The sequence below is a fragment of the Thunnus albacares genome, chromosome 22 (genome assembly GCF_914725855.1).
Source record: "Thunnus albacares chromosome 22, fThuAlb1.1, whole genome shotgun sequence".
Classification (NCBI taxonomy): domain Eukaryota; kingdom Metazoa; phylum Chordata; class Actinopteri; order Scombriformes; family Scombridae; genus Thunnus; species Thunnus albacares.
Genome location: NC_058127.1, coordinates 2100060 through 2121944, shown reverse-complemented (window position 1 = coordinate 2121944; position 21885 = coordinate 2100060). Strand labels below are relative to the sequence as shown.

Genomic DNA, 21885 nt, shown 5'->3' with positions numbered 1-21885 from the left:
GAGTGGTTACTTATTATAGTTTCTTCTGTTTTTTTCTTATAATTTGTACCAAATTCCACCTGCGTCTGTAAAATGTCCTAAAAAAATTATCATTAAATATCTGCAAATTACTCAGGAAATTACTATAAAATCAAGTGACCTGTGAAATAAAACATTTTTCAATGTTTAATAAACATTTTTCTTCTCATGCAGAATCAAACCGACAGTGAACTGATCTACTGACTGAGTATTGTGATATATCTTATTCCTCCATGTTGTCAGTGAGCCACACGGCTGATTATTTTCATTATCCATTTATTTTTTACGATGTATTAAAGTGTCACAAAATACTAAAAAAACCCAAAAACATCCGTTACTATTTCCTAAAGCCCAAGTTTATATTTTTTAAGTCCATAACCTTAAAATAATCATTTAACTATTTACATAAAATAAAGAACGACAGCAAATCATCACAACTGAGAAACTGAAACTGGTGAATTTTTGGTATTTTGACTTAAAAAAAATCTCCTGTTTAATCTGATTTATTCTATTTTATATCATTTTATTTGAATCTTTAAATCATGTAAATATCTTCTGACGTTGTCTTGTGTCTTTTCCTTTTTGTTTGAATTGATGAAAGGTTTATTACCAATTGATTAATCGACTAATGGTTTCAGCTCTAGTTCCTTCATCACTATGAACACACACTGTAGTTTATTCAGACTGCGTCCTTCACACACCGCTGCCAGAAACACTCATTAGAGAAACCAAATGTGATTCATCCGCCACTGAAAATAGTCCCCAACAAAAGCTCTACTTCAGCTGTTTGAGGAAGTTACTGAACCTTTTTTAAACATGAAATTATATGTTTGTGAGCTGCTTTTAAAGATTTTGTCAAAATGTTTTGAAAGACATTTATGTTGACAGAAAAATCTAGAATAAAAGAACCTCATCTTATGAAGAAGATGTGATGAAGATGATGACATCAGTGATATTTTTGTCACTAAACGTGATGATTTTAACAAAAGCAGCAGCTTAATTTACATTAAACTCTAAAAAATAGATAGTGACAGTTTGATGATGATGGTGATGAAGGCTCCTCTACCTCTGATGACACTCTGGCGTTCTCCAGCCGCAGGCGCGTCCAAACCGCCGGGTGACGGGCAACGAACCGCCAATCAGAGCACACCTCGGCCGCACGCAGCAACGAGCGCACGTCCAAATATGGGAAGACGCAGAAAAGCCCCGCCCTCAGCCTCAAGGTGTCCGCCCCCAGCTGTCGGTCGCCGTGACGACGGGAGGGGGTGGAGTTGAGGGAGGAGAGGATGTCTGCAGGGGAGGAGGAGGAGGAGGAGGAGGAGGGAGGAAGAAGGCGAGGTAATCAACAAGAAACCAGGAAGCGTTTCATAACATAAAGACACAGAGAAACAGTTTACCTGATCCAGGTGTGTGCGTCCTGGCGAAGACGAGCCTCCTCATCTCAGTGCTGCTCCATAAACCCTCCTCTTCCTCCTCTTCGTCTTCCTCCTCCTCTTCTTCTTCTTCCTCGGTGCTGTAGTGACGTCGGCCTCTTTTGCTCCACGTTCTCCCCCATCCTCCCTCCCCGGCCCTGAAGAAGAAGAAGAAGAAGAAGAAGAAGAAGAAGAAGAAGAAGAAGAAGAATGTAAAGAAGAAGAAGAAGAATGTAAAGAAGAACAAGAAGAAGAAGAAGAAGAAGAAGAAGAAGAAGAAGAAGAACAAGAACAAGAAGAAGAAGGTAAAGAAGAAGAAGAAGAACAAAAAGAAGAAGAAGAATGTAAAGAACAAGAACAAGAAGAAGAAGAAGGTAAAGAAGAAGAAGAAGAACAAGAAGAAGAATGTAAAGAACAAGAAGAAGAAGAAGAAGAATGTAAAGAACAAGAAGAAGAAGAAGAAGAAGAAGAAGAAGAAGAAGAACAAGAAGAACAAGAAGAAGGATGTAAAAGTTAACAAGAAGACAATAAAACAGTAGAAGAAGACAAACAGTAGAATAAAGGTTAATGAAGCATTAATATTCTTATTTTCTCATCCTTCCATTTAATTTGTTGAACTCAACACTCATGAAAATAATAAACTTACTATTTTTTATTGGAAATAATTGTGTGTTGATTCATTTCTTCCTTTTGTAATGACTGTAATGAGTTTTTCTGGAGGCTCAGTCTGACCTTAAAGAGACCGAAGCTAACGATGTGTTCAGGCTCTCTGAGTCCAACACAAAGCTGAATATTTCCAAGTTCACTCAGCGAGAACTTTATTAGGAACACCTGTGTGATCTAATGTGATCCAACACAGCAGCTCTGCCATAAAGTCGACTTTTACAAAGCTTCTTGTTGATGTTGTCAGAGAGGTGATCTGTTTATCTACGACGCCCTTCCAACACCAGTGAACCTGCAGAAACGCCACAAATCCTGACAGGGTGCGAGACGCTCTGACCCCGGGGGGACGTTCTAGACCAGGAGAGGACCAGCTAGAACATTCATAAGGGAAGGGTTGGACCCGGTCGAGGTGGAGCGCAGAGGATTCCCGGCCAAGTCAGTCTGGAAGCTGCTGACAGCGATGCGACTGACGGGGAAAGAGAAGAAGAAATCTGGAGGCCGCTGCTGACCCGCCAGCAGGAGAGCGTTACGGTTGAGGGTCGAAACACTCCATGATTGTTGGTCACCGTCTGATGACGTGAGGCTACAGTCACGGTGGTGTTACACTGAAACGTGTTCCTCTCATACATGTTAATGGGGTGGACAAAATATTAGGAACACTTTTGTTGTCAACAAAAACTGCAGAAGCTTCGTAAAAGTAGAATTCATGTCAGAGCTGTTATACTGGATTGTGCTCAGTGAGTGTGTATCACCAGGAAGTGACTCTACAGTACAAACTGTGAGGTTTCACCTCAACACGTGAAGCCTGCTGGGAGGTTAATGGTGAAAATATTTATAACTATTTAGTATTTCACTCTTATAACATCGTCAGACTCACAACAGACAGTTTAAAAAGAAAAAAGGATGAAATCGATGCAGCAGAACCAGAGACATCATCTTTATTATTCCACACATCCTTCTTCGCCTACATTACCCACAATGCACCTCGACCACCAACAAACCAGGTGGAGATTGGAGCGTATTATTTCATCTCTTACGTACCACAGCCTCTCTCTCCTCCCGTCTCCTCCTCCTCCTCCTCCTCTCTCTCGCCGACACCATGGCGAAGCGAAGTGATGGGGGTGGAGCTGGACCAACCCCCCCTCACCGTCCCACCCCCCCGAACCCAGAGACAAGGTCCTCATCCGACCTGTCAGGCTGCTGGGAGACACAGAGATATGTTAAGAAGATATACACAGCCTACCACCAGTACATCTGTCCGAGTTTATTGCTTTAAATGGTTTTTAATGGTTTTAATGGTTAAAATTGATAACAAATATTTCCTCTTTTGAATCTCTAATAATAATCTAATAATTACTGAGGGACGTTTAAGAAGTTTGGTCTGTTTTTCTGATGTATATAAAGGAAGAAACCTAACAGGAAGTAAATATTCCTACACTTTGTTTTTTTAAGGAACATGTGTTGCCCCATTTATTGATACATAGCACATTATTTTTGATTTTATTTTTCATTTGTCTCCACCGTTTACTGTTACTTATTGTACTTGTAGCTAATTCTGTAGCTAAAGATTTACTTTATTTTGTTTTCTTCTGTTTGTTCTGTTACTTATTTTTGATTGATTTACTGTAATATGTGGTCTTCTGTTTCAACATGTTTGGTATATATTCAAAAAGTTAATAAAAATGTTAGAAAAAAATCATTTTAATGATGTAAAAGTTTATGTATTGGACATTTTAAACATGTAGCATAAAACGTTGCTGTCTGTTCATGGTAGACTTGAGGTTTATGGGATATGTTCATGTACCTGTAGTTATGGTGACTGTACAGCTGCTCTCCCAGTCTGTAGGAGCCTGAAACACTGTAACTCCTCTGGAGGAAGAAGAAGAGGAGGATGAGGAGTTAGAGATAATTCTGGTAAACCATCAGTGACAATTTAAAAAGGACCATTTTGCATGTTTCAGCTATAAGTCTCATATATTTCACATCACTGACGACCTTTTCCAAATCATATCATCACTTTTAAGAGTTTTTCTTCTCACCCGGTTGCTGAACGTTCCCTGCATCTTGTTTGTGATGATGTCATCAGTGCTGCCGTCCAGACTGCGTCCTCCTCGGCCGGGTACGGGTGCGTACGGGTCAGCGTATACGTCTGGGTGTGTGTGTTTGTCGTGTTGGTGTGTGTAGTGGTTGTGATGCGTGTGAGAGCTGAGCAGCAGTAAATGTCTCTCTGCACGGTCGGCGCGGTCCAACAACGTCTCGATGAACACCTGAAACCAAAACAAGCATTCGTGTTTTTATTGCAAAAATATACTGGAGGAGTATAAATAGTGTAAATAAATATGTGCCGGCTCCAGAGACAGAAACAAAAAGTAGTGTTGTCATGGAAACGATGTGGAGGTTGAACAGCATTTACATAAGTTTACCTTCAACAAACCAGGTTAAATTCATGACTGCAGATTCTCTACTGGAAGGACATGAATCAATCTGTTTGTGCAGTTAAACTGAAAGGTCACCAAACCAAACAGTTAGCAAACCTGAAAACACTGCTCAAGCAACCTCAAACCAAATGGTTTTAACTACTAAATGGTACAATTAGCTATCCCCTAACCTGTCTGTCCCTAAACCTGAAACTGTTAAAGCTGCTAAACTGTACATTTAGCTAACTTGAACCAACCTGTTTTTGCTGTTGAGCTGAACGGTTAGCTATAACATGTTTGTTACCATCTATCATCTAAGCTAACCTGAACCAGTTTCACTCGCTACATTAAATTAAATGACTCAATTAAATGAAATATTACTACTATTAATACTAATACTGCAAACCTGAACTAATATGTTGTTGCTACTAAACTGTACATTTAGCTAACCTGAACCAAACTGTTTTTGCTGTTAAACTGAACTGTTAGCTAACGTGAATCAATCTGTTTTAGCCACCACACCAAACAGTTAGCAAACCTGAAAACACTGCTCAAGCAACCTCAAACCAAATGGTACAATTAGCTATCCCCTAATCTGTCTGTCCCACTAAATTAAACTGTTAGCTAATATGAACCATTTATTGTTGCTACTAAACCTGAAACTGTTAGAGCTGCTAAACTGTACATTTAGCTAACCCGAACCAACCTGTTTCTGCTGTTAAACTGAACTGTTAGCTAACGTGAATCAATCTGTTTTAGCCACCACATCAAACAGTTAGCAAACCTGAAAACACAACTCAAGCAACCTTATAGTTTTAGATGCTAAACCGTACAATTAGCTAACAAACCAAACAGTTTGACCTGCTAAACTGAATTAAACCAAACTGTTAAGATGAATTATCTGTCACTAAACCAAACAGTTTCATCTCCTAAACTGTACTTCAGCATATCTAACATATAAAATCTTGTAAACAAGATTTGGAGGTTTGATATATAATTTCTTTGTAAATAATTAAATTAGTGATGTATAGTTAGATAAGCCATGTATCTCTGGAGAAGTATAAAAGCTGCATTTCACTACTTAGCTGCTGCCAGTTGACCCCACAGAGCTAAATTAGGCTAATCTCATTTGCCAACGTTTAAACACAATGCAAACACATAAAAAGCACCCACGAGTTTGTCTCACTCTCAGTAATAATGACAAAAAAACTCCCCAGCAACCATTTTGTCCTTTCAATAGAGACAACAGAAGATCTGCAGCATCACCTGCAGTCTGGATTTGGCTGCCGCCTCTTTCTCTGCCGTCTCCCTCAGAAAACGCTCGATGTCCACCATCTCCCTGTAAAACACACACATTACCCACCGAAATCACTAATAAATTAATACGAGGGGGGGGACAAAATAATAGGAACACCTGACATGTGTAAAAAGCCTGAAAATGTGTAAATCATATTTTAAACCTCTCCAGTTTAAAACAGGATTTATCTGAAGGCTGTTTAATGATTATATGACTTACGTTACATCATCAGGCGTTCACGTTATTTTTATGTAGATAATTATGTGGCGTAAAAACACACGGATACAAAACAGCATGAAATGTCAACAACATTTAGATATGCAGATACATGAAGCCGACTGACCTCACATCCACACACACACACACACACACACACACACACACACACACACACACACACTCCCCCGAGGGCTGCTGTGACTCACTGTCATCTTATATTTATCATCACAGCAAACCACAGCTGAGTGTGTGTGTGTGTGTGTGTGTGTGTGTGTGTGTGTGTGTGTGTGTGTGTGTGTGTGTGTGCGTCCAGTGAGGCAGACTAAACATGACGTGTCCTCTGTTTGTGCATCATGTTGTGTTTTCTGTTCAGTTCATTACGAGCTGCAGTTCAGACAGCAGATCACTGAATATTGATGCTGCATAGTATGTTCTAGATATTATACTGTTAGTAGGCTGATTACTGTGATTATATTAACAAAAAACATAACTAAAGATACTGCAGAACAGCGGTGGAAAGTAGTAGTTTGAAGCGAGAGAGGAAGAAAACATTTAAACCAGCCGGTTTACTGAATGCTAGTGTTAGCATGCTAGGCTAGTAGCAGCTAGTAAAGCCAGCAGTGTGATGTCGTTCTGTCTTTACTGATGTGTGTTTCTGCCACATCGAGAAGAGACAAAAGTTTAAAAAACCCTGAATTTAAAAGTTGGAAACTAAACTGAGATCTTAAATCTGGAGAATTAACTTAAATTCCAGGAGAGAAAGCTGAGCTCTGGTTAGCTGGTTGTTAGCTTGTTTTGCCGCATCAGCGACCGAGAGAACTACAAAACACCAAAACTGAAACATGAACGGTGATGGAAACTTGAGTATTTCCATGTGATGCTACTTTCTACATTTCAGAGGGAAATATTGTACTTTCTACTCCACTACATTTATTTGACAGCTTTAGTTACTTTTCAGATGAAGATTTGACACAATGGATAATATAACAAGCTTTTAAAATACAACACATTGTTAAAGATGAAACCAGTGGTTTCCAACCTTTTTGTCTTTTGACGTCTTATAAAAAGCAGTGTGTAGTCGGGTTTTACTTGTATTGGAGTATTTTTACATTACTGTATTGGTATTTTTACTGCAGTAAAGTATCTGAATACTTCTTCCACCTCTGCTGCAGAATTAAGATTCAGTGGTGCAGAAACCGTCTGAGATACTGACTGTTGTCGTTCAATCAGCTTCTTCTCTTTTCCCTCCAGATCCGTCTTCAACCGCTCCATCATCTCCATGGCAGCAGAGACCTGATGGAACAAAATCAGACGCTCGTAAAACACTTTAAAACGTTATCCGTCCTAAAACATGTCTTTATATTATCGGTCACCTGTCTGAACAGGAACGTCGCCCTCTCCTCCACTTCATGTTTCTCTCTCCTCAGTCGCTCCCCGTCCCGCCTCTCCCGCTCTAGCTCCGCCTCCCTCCTCTGTAGCTCCACCCTCAGTCGGCCCATGCGGCGGTTCACCCTCTCCTCCACCTCCGCGAAGGTCCGGGCGATTTTACGATCCAGCCCCAGCCCCAGCCTCTCCTCCAGCCCGATCCCCACCGACAGCCCGAACTCCAGGCCCAACTGGACCCCCAACTCGCCCAGTTTCTTCCCGGGAAAAGGCTCCAAAGAGCCGGGGAGGGCCAGAGCGGTGGAGGGGTCCTCTTGATGTCCTGCGGAGGCAAGAAGAGTGCGATCCGAAGGGCCGAACATTTCCCTGAGCAGTTGGACTGAGGCGGACGATGAGGCGAGATCCAGGCAGGCCAGCGGCAGGGGGAGGCTGTGAGGTTCCATGTCCAGGGAAGAGCTCTGTTTTTGGGATACAGCTGGACCGGGGAGGGGGAGGAGGGATCCAGGTCTGGAGCTTCTAACCCGAGCCTGAAATGTGAAATAAAGTTAAAGCTGGCGGGTCTGTCTGTGGTCAGATTAAGGTCACTCACAGGGGCCAATAAGCTCATTGACTGTGTGTCACCATCCAGCTTTATTTAGTATAAAATGTTCCACAACAGAGACATTGTTTACACACGGTTACAAGACAGTCAACAAATACATAAGAGATATAAGACACAGAATCTTTATATTGTCATTGTAGGTGCTTCTGTTAACACATCTTATAACCAGAACTACAGCTTCTGTGTCCACTGAAATTGACATATTTGGGCTGCAACTGTCACTATCTATTAATCTGCAGGTTATTTTCTAATCATTTTGTTTAGAAAAAATGTCAGAAAACAGCAAAAAAATACCCGTTATAATCTTCTTTGAATGTCTTGTTTTGTCTGATCGACAGTCCAAAATCCAAAAGACGACACATAAAAGTTTCAAACCCTCACATTCAAACGTACAATATGTAATTTCAGCCGCTAGGCGTCTCAATCAAAACAATAACAAAAGACGGAGTGTGATGACGGTGTGAAGTAGCAAGGGATCATGGGAGTTGTTGTCTTTCTCCGGGATAGGATTACTCCAGTGTGAATCATCCGGGATGTTTTTACTGGGAGCCGAATTATCCGCAGAGGTCTCCTCCTCTCCAAAAACAAACGTACACACAGATTAAAATCGTTAAAATACTAATTAAAGCTGTTTCACCTAAAAAAATCAATGTTTCTCTGACGATGTTTGGTGACCACCGGACTTCCTGGAGGGGCTGTTAGCCGAGCTGCTGCTAACGTTTGTCCAGTTTATTTCTCTGATAACTTAAGATCCAGACGTCCAATGACTAAAATCCTTCTTCCGGCTAAAAGATATAGTTAAAAACCACCTAAATTTATCATGAAAATGTGTCTTAAAACTGAATAAAAGTCCATTTATAACAGTTTGTGTGGAACAACCACAACGCTGATGTATTATCTTGTATGTGTGTAAGTTACTCTTTGGTAGACGCCATTGTAGCGGACAAACACAGCGCCGCCGTATGTATCTGGTGCGTGTTTACTCTTTGGTAGAGGAGGTATGACGCCATCGACAGGCGACCAAATGAAACGGTCCGTTACTTTGATTAAATTACAGATTTCTCTGAGTTTGAAAACTGTTGGAAACATTTGGGATAATGTAAGTACACAACTCAACAACATTCAATTATCATAACAGTTGCCAAGTGAAGTGTTGCTTTCAGTCTGATTATACAAAAGTTTTGGCGTTCTTATTTATTTTCATCAGAGATACGTGAAGTTTATGAAAACTACTACTTGCTTGAGCACATATGACCCACATTTTAATCAATAAACACCTTATTTTTATTATTATTATCAATATGAACCAGCTGTAAGGGGGGTCAGGCTCACCTGCGACAGCACCAGCAGGGTCTCGTAGGTGTGTCGGCTGACCAGGTGAGCGCGGAGCTCAGGTACGGACGAGAAGCGAGACTCGTCACCGCAGCGAGGACAAAAGTAGGGCAGCTCTGAGGAGGAGGAGGAAGAGGAAGAAGAGGAGGAGGAGGAGGAGGAGGAAGACATGATTCACCAGGGAGCAGCGGCAGCAGCAGCAGAAAGACCTGAAAGATAAAAAAAAAACAGGAACACGTCAGAAAACAACGGAAAGACCGACTGCAGCGGTTGTTCCAAAGGAAACTGTGTTTCTCTCTGCAGACGTTCAGGAAGTAAAGAGTAAACCTGAGTAAAAACTGGGTCAGTGTGTGTGTGTGTGTGTGTGTGTGTGTGTGCTACATAATTGATTTCATGGGAATAAAGATTTAATGAGACTGAAATCTTTAGCAAAGCTTCATTTTATGGTTAAGTGTTGACATTTTTGAATATGATGCACACACACACACACACGTCCTACTAATGTCAGATCCAACAGGCGAGGGGAACCTCGCCTGTTGGATCTGACATTAGTAGGACGTGTGTGTGTGTGTGTGTGTGTGTCTCTGTGAAGCTAATCGCTAACTGAAGCATGCATCTTCCACCCCAATGACTGGCTGACACAGGATATAAATATAAAAAAACACACTTGCTGATGATGCACGGGGTGTGTGTCCTCTGGTCAACTCCCCCCACCCCCCTACCCTCCCCTACCCCCCCCCCATGCGGAGGAATTTAAAGTATGGATGGATGAGCAGGAAGAAAGAAATGTCTGGGGTGTGGACTCTCTCTCTCTATCCACATTATTACCTCAACAACATCTCTCTTTCTACGTTTTTTTTTTAAATTACTCAAATTACTACATGGTTCAAGAAATGTATTTAAAGTTAATTTACAGATTTTTAACAGTTCCTTTTTAGAATGGCGCAAATTTGGTTCAAATTATAAGAAAAAACTAGGAAAAGTGTTAAATTGGTTTAGTTGGTAAGTGCCAATGTGGAAGTTTCTTAAACCTGCATTCTCTCTAATGACCAGCGGGGGGCGACTCCACAAACTCCAGAAAGAAGTCTGATTGTATCTCTTGATTTATTACCTCAGTAAACACTTTCCCAATGAGTTTATGGTCTCAATCACTAGTTTCAAGTCTTCTTCAGTATAGCGTGATGTTCATCTTGTAAATTATGGCCCGCTTTAGAGAAAAATAGACAATACAGCAGCGTATGGCTACCGTATGATTGACAAGTTACTACCACGGTGATAATGTTGGTTAGGTAACGTAACCACGGCGTAACCAAGCGGTAACCTGCGGGGCTGTAAAATGAAGCCAAAAACTGCAGTTCCTTGAACGGCCACTTGAGGCTCCAAAAGCGAGTCAATCCCCATAGACCCCCATGTTAAAATGTCCAACTTTACAGCAGAAATAAACATGTTTACAGCCTGGTACAAACAACGGTTTTGGTCTCTGTAACTAATTTCCTCTTTCATGACAACTGGACGAGGGTGAATTTTTATATAACTCACCCGTTTAAGTTTTATTAAGCCGTAAAGTTCTGCATAATGAAGGACATGGCTGCTTTGAGTGACAGGTCCGCCAGCCGCTAGGTGGCTTGTTTCAGCCATTTGGCCCCGCCTCTTTGCCCATTTTTGATTGGCTGGGAGTTAGGCAGCATCACATACTGCCAAGATGGCGACGGCCGGAGCGGCTCGCTTTGAGCTTCAAAACCGCTCTTCAGAAACCAACGAGTGACATCACGTTAACTACGTCCATGTTTTTATACAGTCTATGGGCGTAACCCCAGATTCACAGAGTACAGGTGTAGCTGTGAAACCATGAAAGTTAATTGTAACATTTTGGTGGCCTAAAAGAGTCTTTGTTCAGAGTTTGGTTGAACTAAAAGACCCTCTAAGGAGTCAGATGTTCAGTGTTTCTGGTAAGTACATTTGATTTTAACGGTTTTGAGCCTGTTTTTCGCTAGCGAAAATTAGCATTAGCGTTAGCATTACCACAATTAACCATAGACTGTAAATGTACCATGCTAACCAAGCTAACAGCTAGTGTTAGCGCCACCCTCTCGTCCAAATATGGTCACTTCTGGCTCCAAAAATCCAAGATGACAACGGTCAGAATGCAATTACAGTCTCTGGTAAGTACCCACTGTTTTTATTTGGGTTCATATGCAGTTGTTAATTTGCAAAAATTCTTAATAAATCAATAAGATAATTAATAATTCTTTAACTGACAGTAATACGTGTTTTACAGTGTGTAGTTTTGTGTGTCACACTACTCGTATATTAGGTTGTTTCTTAAAAACTCTAAAATGAACACATTTCCTGTACACACACAATTTACTATTTAAGTCCTAAATATATGTGACAAAAAATCATGAGTATTTTTTAGAGCTGTAACAATTATTCAGTTAATCGATTAGTTGATTGACAGACAATTTTTGATAATCAAATGGTTAAAAATGTCAATCAGTGTTTCCCGAAGCCCAATATGTCGTCCTCAAATGTCTTGTTTTGTCCACAATCCAAAGATATTCAGTTTACTGTCATAAAGACTAAAGAAACCAGGAAATATTCACATTGAAGAAGCTGGAATCAGAGAATTTTTGCATTTTTTCTTAAAAAAACGGCTCAAAATAATTAATCGGTCAATCAAAACACCTGGCGATTAACTTTCTGACAACCGCCCACTTGACTATTAATCGACTAATCATTGCAGCTCTGGAATAAAAGTCACATTTTAATCAAGAATGCCCAAAAAAACTTGCTGGTTTCAGTTTCTCAAATGTGACGATTGAATGCTTCTTTGTCATGAATATAGTTATAAATATCAAAGAAATCCAGTATAAAGTCCAGAGGTTGATGATCTGCAGCACAACAAGTTAGTGAAGCTGTAAACAGAACAGCGTTCCTGCACATGCTCAGTAGCGTCTGCCGTACACAGAACTACTCTCCGGAGACTGAAAACATGATGCTGTTATTAGTGTTTGGAGCCGTTTCTAAACAAGCTAACGTGACCAAACTCTTCATGATGAAGGAACATGTGACCCAGCGCAGCGGTGAGACTCACTGACCTGTTTTTAATCAGATATATCAGGCTTTGATACACACACAACACTGGTTAGTAGATCATTGTTGGTGTGTTACTTTAATGGGTTGTTTTGTTTTCTTGTTTGTTTTGTAGAAGCGATTTTGGACTAGAAATCATCACTTTTACAGCGTCTCTGCTGTTAAGCATCTGGCTGAAAATTATTTTTTGCAGTTTTTTAATCAGCTGCCTTTAACAAAAAAACCTTTTCCTACAAGCCCACAGACAGCCGCAGGTCAAAGGTCAGCAGCTCTACAGACTGAGGTCAGTCAAGACCACGAGCTATTAAGATTTTAGTCAACACGGTTTAAACTGGTTTAAAAACTCACAACTTTAATCCAAATTTACTGAGAAAAATCAAACCAAAAATATGTTTTAATTCAGTTTAAACTAGTGAATTAAAACAGGAACATCAGTGTCTGACAGCACGTGACAGTTGGTCCAGCATTATGAGCATTTATGAGCTCAAACTGCACATATTAAGAAGTAATTTATACATGTGTGAGTCAAATGTAACACATTGAAACATGCTGGATACAACAAGCCTGATCCGCTGTTAGATAACGTGACTACTCTTCCGGTCGGTCTACCGGCTAAAATACCGGTAAACAACTCAACTCTTACCTGTACAAAACGGTAACATGTCGGTGCGTCACACTCTCAGCAACAACCTAAAATCCGTTGCCATGGTTTCACGGCTCCCAGCTCACGGAATTAATTCTGCTCTCGTGCGGCGTTGGATCGATCCGGTACTGTAACGGTCTCGTGCAGCAGCAGCAGCAGCAGCGGCGGCGTCGGTAACGTCGCTTTCTGTGTGTGTGTGTGTGTTTGTGTGTGTGTGTGTTTCAGCTGCCTCCCCGCCTGCCCCCTCCCCAGCCTCCGCGTGCTGCTGCTGACGTAAGAGCCGCGTGACGTGTCGGTGCTGATGTGGAGCAGAAGAGGCGGTCAACATCCATCGTTAATTGTTTAAATAATAATAATAATAATAATAATAATAATAATAATAATAATAATAATAATAATAATAGTGATATTATATTTATAAATTTATTATGAAGCTACACATCAGTGTGTAAGCAGCATTTTAATGTTGGTCAAATTTTGCATCTGTTGGTTTAATTTGTCACAATGTCACATATTTTTCTCATATATATATATATATATATATATATATATATATATATATATATATATATATATATATATATATATATACACAAAGTTAAACCCAAACATAACTATTTAAGTTAGATACAGAACATATAGAGGAGTAAAATGTACAGTAGTGGAGAAACTACATGTACCTCAAAATCATACTATATAGTATAAATTCATGTGTCTCCAGGCCTGTCTTAAAATAATACTCACATAGTTTAAATAGTTAAAGTTGTCTGTAACATCCCTTCAACTGGAATAATTACACATAATGATAAGAAATGTTTTTAAAAATCTTTACAAACCATTTTATATAAACAGAAGCACATTGCATTCACCAGTGAATAAAATAGAGGCCTTATTGAGATAGTAAGTCATAATTATGAGACAGTTTTCTCATGCCGCATTTTTTTCCAAGATAAATGCAATGTGCTTATATGGTTGATCATATCTTAATAACTCAATATACAGAAGCTATGGAGGCCAGGTGTGGCCCAGAACACCCTCTGATGGTTCACTAGCTTTATGGTAAGGAAAATTCTGGTTTATTTGAACCTGACGTTTTCCCATATAAATGTGGCCATTGTGGTTCTATGCTAACATGCTAACTTTGCACTCGCTAACTCTGTTATGGAAATTCAGTCTGAATCTCCTACAGCTGTGTCAAGTGTGTCTTAAACCAACAGTCAGGAGTCCAAATGAACATTAAAGCTGTTTTTCTTGCTGTAATCATTCCTCCTGTTCATACTGACCATTAGAAGATCCCTTCATAATGACCTTACAATGGAAGTGATGGGGGACAAAATCCACAGTCCTCCTTCTGTGCAAAAATGTATTTAAAAGTTTATCTGAAGCTAATATGAAGCTTCAGCGTCCAAATGAGTCAAATCAAGTAGATATCTTTCAACGTTACAGTCTTTTTAGTGCCAAAGTTCTTCTTTTTGTTACTATACTTCCACCTGAAGCTCAACAGGGAAACACTGTCCGAGGAAACACAAAGAGGGAATTTGATGCTAAAAAGACTGTAAATGTGTCAGATATCCACTTGATATGACTAACTCAGACTGATGAAGCTGAATAGAAGCTTCACACAGACTTTTAAATGACTGTGTGGACACACTGTGGATTTTATCCTCCATCACTTACACTGAAAGCACATTTGAAGGATCTTTTAATATCCAGTATGAACAGGAGGAATGATTACAGCGAGGAAAACCTCTTTCACTGTTACTATGGACACCTGACTGCTGGTTTAAGACACACTTGAACTATTGTGAACGCGTCCTTTAAATCTGGTGTTCCACAGGGCTCACATTTAGGGCCGTTGTTGTTCTTAATTTATATAAATGATCCGCCTGATGTTTTTGGAAACAATACAAGCATGTTGTTCTCTTGCAGAAACCTTAATAATCTTACTGCCATTTTGAATTATGAACTAAATCTTATATTTAAATAGAATAAGTTGAATAAATTCAGAAACCAAATATGGAAATGTTTATTTAGATAATGTGCTTTTTGGGCTATTTAAAGATGATAAAGATGATATCTTTCAAACATTCTCTACTGTGTGCAAACGAATTGACCTGCTGAACTACTGCTGTGACCTCTGACCCTTGTAAACAGTTATAATAGTATAATAATAAAAATATAAAACAGTAAAGGTGACATAATTCAACAGAGTGTAAACTTACTCTGCTGTGTTTTCTTGGTGGAGGAGTTGCAGTGCTGCGTTGTGAACACTTGATGGCGCCAAGAGCCTGCAGAATATATGACAGGTGTGTGTTTGTGGGCAGTGTGTGTGTGTTGTGTGGTTTATCTACACACCAGTAATAATCATCACAGCAGCAGCAGCAGGGTCACAGTGACTCTGATTCCACCAGAATCATACGCAGGACATTCAGATCCTTTCTAGACCATAAAAACTGACAATAAATGAATAAATAACCTGTATATTGGTGCAGACTGGACACATGGACACATAGTTTTGTTTCAAATAAGATGCAAGATGTTATCCAGTTAATTCAGTTATGGTAAAATATATGTTGATGCTGTTTGTTCCTTCTGTCACCACACAGATGAGACTGAACCTCCAGTCACAGTTCAGTACGACCTTAATCGACCTTAAGTTAGATACTCAGCTCAAATTCAACATTGAATTGATCTTATTTGTTTGTTTTTTTTGCTGATGAAATGCCTGAAAATGTTTGTTATTAATCTGATTTCTTCATCAGTAGTATACATCTTCATCTTCATCTTCTACTTAAAATCCTACCTGGATGCACTAAAAAAGTGTTAAAAAGCTAAAAGGTGCTAAAAGCTATTCGACTCATTTTATTAGTCTTCTCATGTACGCAAATAATCTTGCTTTTAATTCGTCAAGTGTACATTTGTCATTTCTACTTGACATTATATATTATATATTATATATTATATATTATATTATATATATATTGTCTTGTGTGTTTTTTGCTTTGTGCTGTTTTATATTTTAATTGTGACCTGCTGAAGGTCTCTGCAAATAAAATAAATAAAATATTGCGCAAAATCTAAAGCTGTGAAAACTAAAAGTCTTATGTAATGAATTAGATTTTTGCTTTTTATTTCTTGATGTATTATGGTCTGTGCTCTACATGCAGCATGTGTTACCTTGTTACTGTCTGTGTATCCAAACCTGATCAATCTGTTTTTAGTCTTTTGTTAATATTAAACTTTGTATTTAAGAAAAACAGAATAAAAACCAAACTGACTTTTGAATTTGACCTTTTTTGATCTCAGAGCAGCTTTTTGAAAACGTGTAAATAAAACTGGATGAAAACTTTCAGGCTGCTGTTACCACGGCAACCCAGCCTTCACAGCTCATAACACCGGACGAAGCAGCCAAGCTGACAGAAGTGATGAGACCATTTGTTGCCTGGCAACAGCAGCTTGTTGATGAATGGAACAGGAAGTACAGAGAGAAATCTGTGGCGCTGCTGCTCTTTTCGGTGAGGAAGAGGAGGATGATGAGAGGATGAAGACGCTCATAGCGAAGATGGAAAATGTTTGTGATGATGACGATGATGAGGAGGAAGATGATGACGATGATGTTGCTGTAGAAGAAGATGAACAACATGTTCATTTGTTAAATGTGAAGAAGATGATGAAGATGATGATTCTTATGACAATGATGAAGAAAAATATCCCGATCATCATGAATGAACACCATGATGACTGTGATGATGATGATGATGTTGAAGGTTGATAGTGATGATGATGATGCTTAAAATGATGAAGACGATGAAAGTTTGTCCTGACCATGAGAGTGATGATGCTGGACATGATGATGAGGAAGATGACAGTGATGATGATGATGATGATGATGATGATGATGATGATGATGCTCACAGTGATGAAGATAATTCTTATGACAATGATGAAGAAAAATGTCTTGATCATCATGAATAAACACGATGATGATGATGATGAAGGTTGACAGTGATGATGATGAAGTTAACAACGTCGGTGACGATGCCCATAGTGATGAAGATGATGTCACTCATAATGATGAAGATGAAAATATATAACGTGAGAATTAACATGATGATGATGATGGTGGTAAAGATGAAGATACCATTCAGTGATTCTCATGATGATGACAAAGACAACGATGATGATGATGATGAAGATGATAATGACGAAGAAGCAGTCTGGACTCCATGTTTGTTTGTTTGTTTGTTTGTTTGTTTATTGGCAGCAGCCTCCATGCAGAACGAGGGAACATGAACCTGCAGTGTGCTTCACCTTTACACTACAGATCCCACAATGCATCAGGGCAGCAACCTGCACCGTCATCAGAATGAAGACTAAATAAAGTTCATTCAGTGTCCGCAGAGGATTTACAATCATTTCATAGAAAAAGTGACATCATTGCACATTTATCCGCCATCGAAATCTGGCTTCTGTTCTAGAAACATAAACACTCTCGATGTAAAACTTTGCCGTAAAGAGGTAGACAAACATCTAGAAAAATAGAGATATATTACAAACATATAACTCCTCAGAGATGTTAAATATAAAGCAGTTTGACATAAAAATATTTCAGTGGAAACAAAATCACAACATTCACAGAACGTTTCTTCACTGTTCACGTCCTCATGCAGAAAAGTGAATATTTTACAAGCTTCAGAGAGACAGACTGCTCCTTTAAATGCCTCCTGACGTCACAGAGCGTCTGCAGCTCAGACTGAAGCTTCAACACCTGAGCTGCTGTGTTTCATCTTTACACTACAGGTCCCACAATGCACCGGTGCAGCACACATTCAGAGTCACAGAGAAGCTTTTCAACGAGCAGCTGTTCAATGATCAGCTGGTCCAGGATCAGACTGTCTCTACAGCAGCAGCTGTTTCCCACAATCCTCCTGCAGGTGACGCTCACGTGCGCCTCCAGAGGACCTCTGAACCTTTTCCTCCTCAGGCTTCAGCTACAATTGCCTTCGGCGTGACGTCACATGGAAACTGACGGTTTCCGGTTGACGGTTCAAATCCTGAAGCTTTAACTTTTCTCCACAGCAGCCTCACCGGCCGGATTCACCTGTGCGCGCGCTGCTGTTCAGACGCCAGGCGCGTTCAGGGCCAGTGAGTATGCGGCCATCATCTGCGCGCGCAGCTGTTGCTTGACGTGCACGCGCCCATGCCTCTTCCTCTCGTCGCTGCGCGCGAAGCGTTTGCCGCACACATCGCAGGAGAAAGGCTTCTCTCCCGTGTGCGTGCGCGTGTGCGTGGTCAGGTGGTCGCTGCGGCTGAAGCTGCGCGCGCAGATGGTGCACTGGAAAGGCTTCTGTCCTGTGTGGATGCGCACGTGCCTGTTCAGCTCGTCCGAGCGCGAGAAGCGGCGGTCGCAGCCCTGCACGGAGCACGGGAACGGCTTCGCTTTGAGACCCTTAGCGGGAGCTCTCCTGCCCCCGCGTGACAGTTTGGGGGCTCCTGTCGCGTGCACATTGCTGAGGTTGACTATCGGGAACGCGCCCTGCAGGAGGGAGGACAGGAGTTGCGCGTCCAGGGTAGAGGGGAGGGAGGAGGGGAGCGAGGAGGGGGGGCTCCCGCTCTGCACGAGCTCCGTCTTCACTACAGGTCTGCTGATGACGTAGCTGCTGGAGTCTCCCCCGGTAACCGGAGCAGCCGCTAAGCTCTTCAGCCAGTCCTCCAGCCCCACCGGCTCCTGCTTGATTTCACAGCCGGGCTTCAGCTCGCCCAGGCCGGCCTCGGAGCTCAACAGAGAGTCGATGAAATCAGCCACATCCACCTGTTGCTCCAGAGCCGACAGCGGGAGGAGAGAGTCGGCGCTGGCCGGGTAGAGTGCCTCATTCCCGGTCACTGCAGATAGTCCACACCCGCTGCTGCAGCTGGAGGTCACAAACTCGCTCTTCACCACCACTGGGTGTGAAATGGAGGCGGCAGGCAGCTGCTGAGCTGCGGCTAGGGGAGGGATGCTCATCTCGCTGGAAACCACGGACGGAGATGGAGCGAAGAGCGGGGGCGAGGGGGAGGCTGCGGCCGGGGAGGGCGCCGCAGAGGCTGGGGTGGACTCGCGGAGAGAGTCGGCGTCGCCCTGCTGCTCCATCTCGGTGCAGATTCCGACGATCTCTGTGATCATGTTGAGGATCGCGTCCGCGGTGCTGCTCAGACCCGCCGCCGCCGGTACAGTCTCTGGCTCGGTGAAGAAGCTTCCGTTGTAGCCGAGGGAGGGCGAGAGCGTGTCCGAGGAGCAGTCGCTGAAGTCGGAGAAGAAATCTGAGTCAGAGGCGTCAGTTCCCGGAGAGAAAACTGAAGAGAGAGAGAGAGAGAGAGAGAGGGAGGGAGGGAGGGAGGAGGTGTTATTGTCATTGCATAATCTCTCCTCAGTGGGCAGCTCAGCAGCCTACACAGAAAAAAATCTATATGATGAAGATGAGCAGCTGCAGGCATGCAAACAGCTGCAACATGCATCAGTTACACTATCATCATCATCATCATCATCATTACTGTTATAAGAATATTTCAGGTTCTGCAGTCACCGGTTATGCAACAGATGCATATTTTTGCTCCAATTATTTATAATCAGTTTAACTTATATTGTAATTGATTAACACACACACACACACATACCTTGACAGAAAGGTGATCCCACGTCAGAGTCAGCTGCGTCGCTGGGGCTCGAGCCCACGCTGTCCACCCAGGCGCTGCACGCGTCCTCAAACTCCGACATGAAGCTGTCCTCGCGCTCCAGAAGCATCGCCGTTGTCGGTTATTGTGTGTGTGTGTGTGTGCAGAGCGTGCAAACAGTGTCAGGTGTGGACAAGCCGGTTAAAGTAGCTCGACAGGTGTCAGGGATTCCCTCGCGCTGTTAAAAATGCCGTTAATAATCCGTTACCGGAGCTGTCGGTGTGTCCCGTTAGTCCGCTCGGTGAAAGATGCTCGTGCTCCCTCCGCTCTCTGCCCGTTTTTATACTCTCCGTCTCCTAGGTAACTCCCGTCTCGGTCTTATTGGTCGACACCGGCGCGAGGGATTCCCCCCGCCGCGCGCTTCGTAGCAGCCCAAACATGGGCAGCTTCCGGTGGTGACGGCGGGTATCCCCATACCATAAAAGGACAGGCGGGAGAGCGACGTAGACACGCGAGAGGAGAGGGGTTTCCTTCACTGCGGCAACAGAGACACAGATTATACAACCAGGTGATGGAGAGCAGAAGAAGATGCTTCATAGTTGTTGTTGTTGTTGGCGACTCATTTATAAAGAAACACCTGGTATTTGTTGCTGTTTGCTGGAGAACTTTGCCCTGAGTTGAGCCTCACAGGCAAACCTTTTATACCCCCAAAGCGTTTGATTGGTGGAGCCTGTCTGAAAGGCTCAATCAGTCCAATCTGTGTGATGCTCTCAGGGTCATTATGAGCTCCAGTTTGCTTCTTCATGTCTTCATTCACGGCAGCTTTTAATCATAAGACAAACTTTTGCAACACCTGTAGAGCTGCAAAAACATACAACTTTAAAATCAGAACTCATCTTTTGCCTGTAACCGTCCTTACAGTCGTACTTTCCACTTGAATCTCTACTATGAATTTTTTTTTAAATCGCTTTGATGTCTCTTTTTTAAACCTTTGTTGTGTTTTTAATGTTCCTATTTCTTGCATCTGTCTTTTTTATCTTCCATGTTTTGTAGTTGTGAATGTTTTGTGATGCACCTTTGAGCTACATAAATAACGTTTTTATTGTCATTGACACCCATCTGGAATTTGGTTCAGTGTGTTGAAGTTAAATGATTTTAATGTTTCCTTCTGCACAGATGAATTTCCATTAAATAATTGATCTAATGTGAATATAAGAACATCAGAATCTTCCTAGTCGTAAAATTAAATAATGTATTTTATGACATTTCGAGCAGAAAATGTAGAAAACATGTTGCTTTCTAGGCAGTCTTGTTTTTGATTCGTCATTTTATGCACATAAATAAACATAATTGCACAACTATCACATATCATGTTGGACAGAGATGTTTTTTTTATAACCAGGAGACGTTCTGTAAACAGCTTGATGGATTTTCTGCAAAGAAAGACAGAAAAACAATCAGACTCTCTCTCTTTTTTCAGCCTGTGTCGCACTGACAGACTGTCGTCGGCAGTTTCAGCACCACGGACAGCTCTGCAGTGCTGCAGAGAGAGAGAGACATAGAGAAGAAACAGAGAGAGAGAGAGAAGAAACCGAGAGAGAGAGACATAGACAAGAAACAGAGAGAGAGAGAGAAGAAACAGAGAGAGAGAGAGAGAAGAAACAGAGAGAGAGAGAGACATAGAGAAGAAACCGAGAGAGAATAAACCGAGAGAGAGAGACATAGAGAAGAAACCGAGAGAGAGACATAGAGAAGAAACCGAGAGAGAATAAACCGAGAGAGAGAGACATAGAGAAGAAACCGAGAGAGAGAGAGACATAGAGAAGAAACAGGAAGCGAGAGAGAGAGAGAGACATAGGGAAGAAACAGGAAGCGAGAGAGAGAGAGAGACATAAAGAAGAAACAGGAAGCGAGAGAGAGAAGAAATAGAGAGGAAAGATGTGATTTTTTAAACAATGTTTTTTTATTTACACTTATATCATAAATAGATTATTCCAGTAAAAACAGCAATAAATTACTTTTCTTTTTATACAATATTTCATATAAAAACAGCACTGAAACATAATTTATCCTCCATTACTGAGCAGATTAAATCATCATAACATCAAACTGTCATAAAATCATTTTGACTGAATTTGTGGACGTCTGAAATCTAA

The 21885-nt window shown here is 41.4% G+C and overlaps 2 protein-coding genes across 3 annotated transcripts in view; both read right to left on the bottom strand.

The window, feature by feature from the left end:
- LOC122974086 (F-box only protein 41-like) overlaps positions 1 to 13317 on the bottom strand; it is a 20280-nt gene extending 6963 nt beyond the window's left edge. The window contains exons 1-10 of one of the 2 annotated variants that reach the window (XM_044341962.1): positions 13079 to 13317; positions 9343 to 9551; positions 7400 to 7936; positions 7240 to 7319; positions 5777 to 5849; positions 4133 to 4360; positions 3898 to 3962; positions 3135 to 3293; positions 1416 to 1588; positions 1085 to 1308 (exon numbers count right to left, since the gene is read on the bottom strand). In XM_044341962.1, coding sequence (XP_044197897.1) covers positions 1085 to 1308; positions 1416 to 1588; positions 3135 to 3293; positions 3898 to 3962; positions 4133 to 4360; positions 5777 to 5849; positions 7240 to 7319; positions 7400 to 7936; positions 9343 to 9513 — 1710 coding nt within the window. In that variant the 5' untranslated portion in view covers positions 9514 to 9551; positions 13079 to 13317. The remainder of the gene's footprint in view (positions 1 to 1084; positions 1309 to 1415; positions 1589 to 3134; positions 3294 to 3897; positions 3963 to 4132; positions 4361 to 5776; positions 5850 to 7239; positions 7320 to 7399; positions 7937 to 9342; positions 9552 to 13078) is intronic. The other variant, XM_044341963.1, reaches the window with a different exon arrangement.
- Positions 13318 to 17240: 3923 nt separating this feature from the next.
- On the bottom strand, positions 17241 to 21152 carry LOC122974144 (early growth response protein 4-like). Its single transcript, XM_044342072.1, has 2 exons — positions 19733 to 21152; positions 17241 to 19411 (listed from the first exon to the last, which is right to left on the bottom strand). Exons 1-2 carry the CDS (start codon positions 19857 to 19859, stop codon positions 18198 to 18200), a joined length of 1341 nt encoding a protein of 446 aa, XP_044198007.1. The 5' UTR covers positions 19860 to 21152; the 3' UTR covers positions 17241 to 18197.
- Between the last annotated feature and the right edge of the window lie 733 nt (positions 21153 to 21885).

Bases quoted from the DNA above. Each gene is read 5' to 3' on its own strand.
- LOC122974144 (XM_044342072.1), bottom strand. From the start codon at position 19,859: ATGCTTCTGGAGCGCGAGGACAGCTTCATGTCGGAGTTTGAGGACGCG. The intron at 19,412-19,732 runs GTATGTGTGTGT...CTCTCTCTTCAG, and splicing joins GGGATCACCTTTCTGTCAAG to TTTTCTCTCCGGGAACTGAC.